At 48.9% G+C, this 3,919-nt stretch overlaps 1 protein-coding gene across 1 annotated transcript in view; it reads right to left on the reverse strand.

Annotated features, from left to right (window-relative positions):
* Positions 1-3,917, reverse strand: part of ZNF365 (zinc finger protein 365) — a gene marked incomplete at its 5' end in the record, with an annotated part of 19,280 nt that extends 15,363 nt beyond the window's left edge. The window contains one exon of the mRNA XM_009636977.2: positions 3,322-3,917. Coding sequence (XP_009635272.1) covers positions 3,322-3,917 — 596 coding nt within the window. The remainder of the gene's footprint in view (positions 1-3,321) is intronic.
* Positions 3,918-3,919: the final 2 nt, after the last annotated feature.

Below are 3,919 nucleotides of genomic sequence, written 5' to 3' on the forward strand. Positions count from 1 at the left end.
CCCCCCCAACTGATCTAGAGCAGCCACACTTCAGTCTCCGAGATCTAGAAGTGCATATTGATTATAAACCCTTTCTTGCCTTCACATGCACCATATTCCATGATCTCTGGTAGCAGGGACAACCATTCAGAGACCAAAGGAAGACTGGTTTCCTTTACTTCCTTAGAAATAAGATGAGGTATTTCAGGGAAGAAGGTGTTTTCTTTTTCCTTCTACAAAGAGGAACAAGTTTTCAGCTACAGCAGCTCAATAGCAATGCTAGTTTTGGGAAAAGTGATCCATATTCACAAGATTGGATTTTTTTTTTCCCCCCCTGTAAGCAAAGAAACCGATGAAAGCATTTCATTCTGAAGGTCAGCAAGTATCAAAGCAGTCCCTAAGGGCTGCCTCTGACTTTCCACAATCTGCAGTGAGAACTCCTGCTTCTGCAATTTCCATTAAGCAGTTTTGTTTGGCTTTCTAACCACCTGGACTTCTTCCAGAAATCAAAGCCAAAGTTGAGATCCTCCTTTTTTTGAAGGAGAAAGCCTTTTCAGCACCCCAAATAAGTAAGTTTTTCAACATACAAAGGAACGAATATGTAGACAGGTCTCAGAATTTACCAACAGTCCATAAGAAAACCAGAAAAGTGACACTTGCTACCAGAGTCACGAATATCCTTTCCTCTCCCCTCTACCAGAGCCTACCATCCAGTGCCTCCTGGCTACTGGTGCAAAGCAAGGTGTCCCAGACATTCTTACAGGTTCAGATCTGAAGAGTTGCCCCTGTAAGGATTAGTGATGCTTTTACAAAGCATTATTTATATCTACCTTCCTTCTCAATTTGCTAATTATGCAATGACCTTTTAATTGGGAAGCCATATGGTGCATTTTTCTATGGCACTATCCCTTGTTATCCTCCAAGATGGGAAATGCAGGAACCATTTGAACAAGAAAAAAGAAAAAGAGTAACATATTTTCAGTTTTGCCTAGGTGAACTCCATCTATTCTTACACCCTGCCTGCCCTCCCAGCCCCCTCAGAGTACCTTCACAGTAACTTCTGAGAGGCAAAGCTATGGGCCTAGGCACCGGCACATGCAGGAACACAGTATTAGTCTCCTCTTTCCCCTAGGGTACTCTGGGCTGATATTCTTTCATCCTACCCGCTAGCAAGCATTAGGCTCATAACCTTCATGAATTAACACACCACTGTGTAATAACTATTCACTCATTCTTAATGATGCTTTTGCTTCCAAGTTTATCATCTGTATTTAAACCTGGAGCAAGCTAGCGGTAATGCTAGAAGAGCAACACCCTGGGTACTCAGGTGAAGTCTCTCGTGCAACTGCCTCTTTCAGTTTGCGTTCCTTACTAGCCAAATAACCCTCAGTCTTCCCTGTACCATCAACTTAGGAGCTACCTCCTCACCTGCTTATGCATTACCCTCCTCCTTTAGAGATGGCTAGGACTGCAACAGCAATCGCCTGCGCTCCTGCCCCTTTCCTCAGCTTGGCAATGTCCTAGTGTGAAGGACAGCGTTTCCCCATTTCTCCTGTCATTCTGCATTCAGTCTCTTCTGGCCTCAGAACCACAGCCCACCACTGCTGCTAGCAAGCAGCCTGCCAAGGGGGCAAGCAGCCTCCCCCTTGTGCCTTTTCCTAACATAGTTAAAAATCACAACTTTTGCTGCCTTTCTCTTTTCACAGATCAGTGTCCTCTGCTGTCCTCCCCGTATCATACCCAGATAATGCTATTCTCTCCTTCCTCTTTTTCCACAAGCTCTTTTCTTCTTCTGCAGCACTGCAGAACTCTGGTTTTGCTCCACTGAATGGTTTCTGCTTTCTCTTGGCAGTCATGCTTTTCCTGTGGATCTCAAGCCTTGAATTTTAAAAAACACATTCTGCATTTAGTTTGGGGTAAGATTTATACCACTTAACTTTAGATAGCTGAAGTTCAGCACCCCGCCTAAGACGGCTGCTTACCTGAGGTCCCCCTCTCGTCTGTAGAGGGAGGAAGGGCCTCCACAGAGCAATCCCTCCCCCTCTGAGACACCTTTCTAGGACAAGTAGGATGAGTCATGCTGTGAAAGAGCCCATACGGGGAGCTTGGCTAGATGGGAATACCAAAACTGCTTCACACTGTAAGCTATCTTCATGGCCTCCTTCCAGCATACTTTCAAATCTGTCTCAGTTCCACCATTACCTTTAGCTTGATCTCAAGTCCTTCAATTTTCTCTTCCATGAGGATCACCTGGTATTTTGAAAACCAGAGGTTCTGTTGAATATCCCCTCAAGACACACGCCCCAGAGGCTCAAATCCCATCACCTTTGCTGTCCCCTCTTCTGGGAAATCTATAGCACTGCCTCAAGATAGATGACTCCTACTGATATAGGAGCCATCATCATCTTTTCTTTCTAGTCCTTAGACTACAGGAAGGCACGATGAAAGCCCTCCAAACTTCCTACACTGAACTCCTACACCGCCTTCCTTATTTCTTCCAAGATCAGCGTCATGGCAACTAGCATGTCTCATCTTCCTTTTGTAACCTGATGAATTGGTTTAGAAGCACTCCATTACCAGGGCTCTTTATCTGCATTCCTCTAAAATAAGTTGTGTTGCTCTGAAAAGCCTGAAAGGTTTCAGCTAGTGCTGAATAAAATAAGTAGTTCATATATAAATAATAGATCAGCTATCGCTACATTTTTAATGGATGCATCACGAACATATTTTTAGGTGGCCTTGGTTAGTCAGAACGACTCCGGCATCTGCTTCCTGTTGCCACATGAGCGATTCCAGTTTCACAGTTCTGTGTCCATCTAAGCCACCTACTTGGCCATGGCCTTTTCAGCTCTGTCTCCAGCACAGCTTTGCTGCTGCACGGGAGACCATCCCACTCCCCAGGCAGCCTGCTGGCCGTAGTGGGATGACCTCAGGGAAGAGGTGCTATTCTTACATACTTCCTCCAGCACTTATCCACCCATCTCTTCTTAAAAAGATGGCAGATTAGAGGTGTCAGCGTAAATCAGATTACATGCCGATGACAGCTTCTACTTGTCCCTACTCTTGCGAAACCAGGGAAACAACACAGGCATTCGAGAGCGTAAGAGGCAGTCACTGGGGAGTCAAGCGTGAAAGCCGCCTGCTCGGGGAGCTGTCCCCTGCCTGCCAGGGGACACGCTCACACGGCTGCGACTCCAGAAATGCAGTGATCAGAGGCTGGCGAGCACTTGTGTCACAATCAGCAAGCGACCCAACCACCCCCTCTCTGCCCCCCAAAGGCTTTCGCTCGCAGAGGTGCTGGCCAGCCCGCGCAAGGCCGTCAGCTCTCGCCTCCCCACTTACTCCTCTTTCCGGTGAAGCTCCTCCTCGGACTCAGTGAGGCGCTGCTTCAAGGCTGCGATCATCTCCACCGCCACGTCCACCTGCCTGCTGAGGGCCCGCTCCCGTCGCTGCACCTCCTGCTTCTTCTGGGACAGCTGCACAAAAGCTGCCCGCACCTCCAGCAGCTCCGCCGTCTTCTGGGCCAGCTCTTTGGTAAGCTTGTCGATTCGCTTCTCGATCGTTTTGTCCACGGCCTCTACCATCCTGTTAAACTTTTCTCTGACGTGTGCCTCGAAGGAGGCTTTGGAGTCAGCAGCCGGGAGGCCGGCTTTAGAAACCTGCTCACCGGGAGAGTCAGCCGGCACATAGTTTGCAACGTAGGAGACGGGCCGTTCGGCTTCCACCTCCAGAGGCTGCCCGCGCTTTGCGCTCTCGCAGGACACATCGCAAAAATTCAGGTAGGACCCCTTTTGCTGTAGGGCGTCGCCGGGGCTCCCCAGGCTGCCCGGGGTGGCAGACTCCGGCGGGGAGATCAGCTCCGCGTCTTTCAGGGGCGAGAACCGGCTGCTCTTGCCCAGGAGGCTTCTCTCCTCGTAGCTGTGGCTGTACTCCAGGTGCG

This window comes from Egretta garzetta, unplaced genomic scaffold (assembly GCF_000687185.1).
Source record: "Egretta garzetta isolate BGI_Z169 unplaced genomic scaffold, ASM68718v1 scaffold204, whole genome shotgun sequence".
NCBI classification, from domain to species: Eukaryota; Metazoa; Chordata; class Aves; order Pelecaniformes; family Ardeidae; genus Egretta; species Egretta garzetta.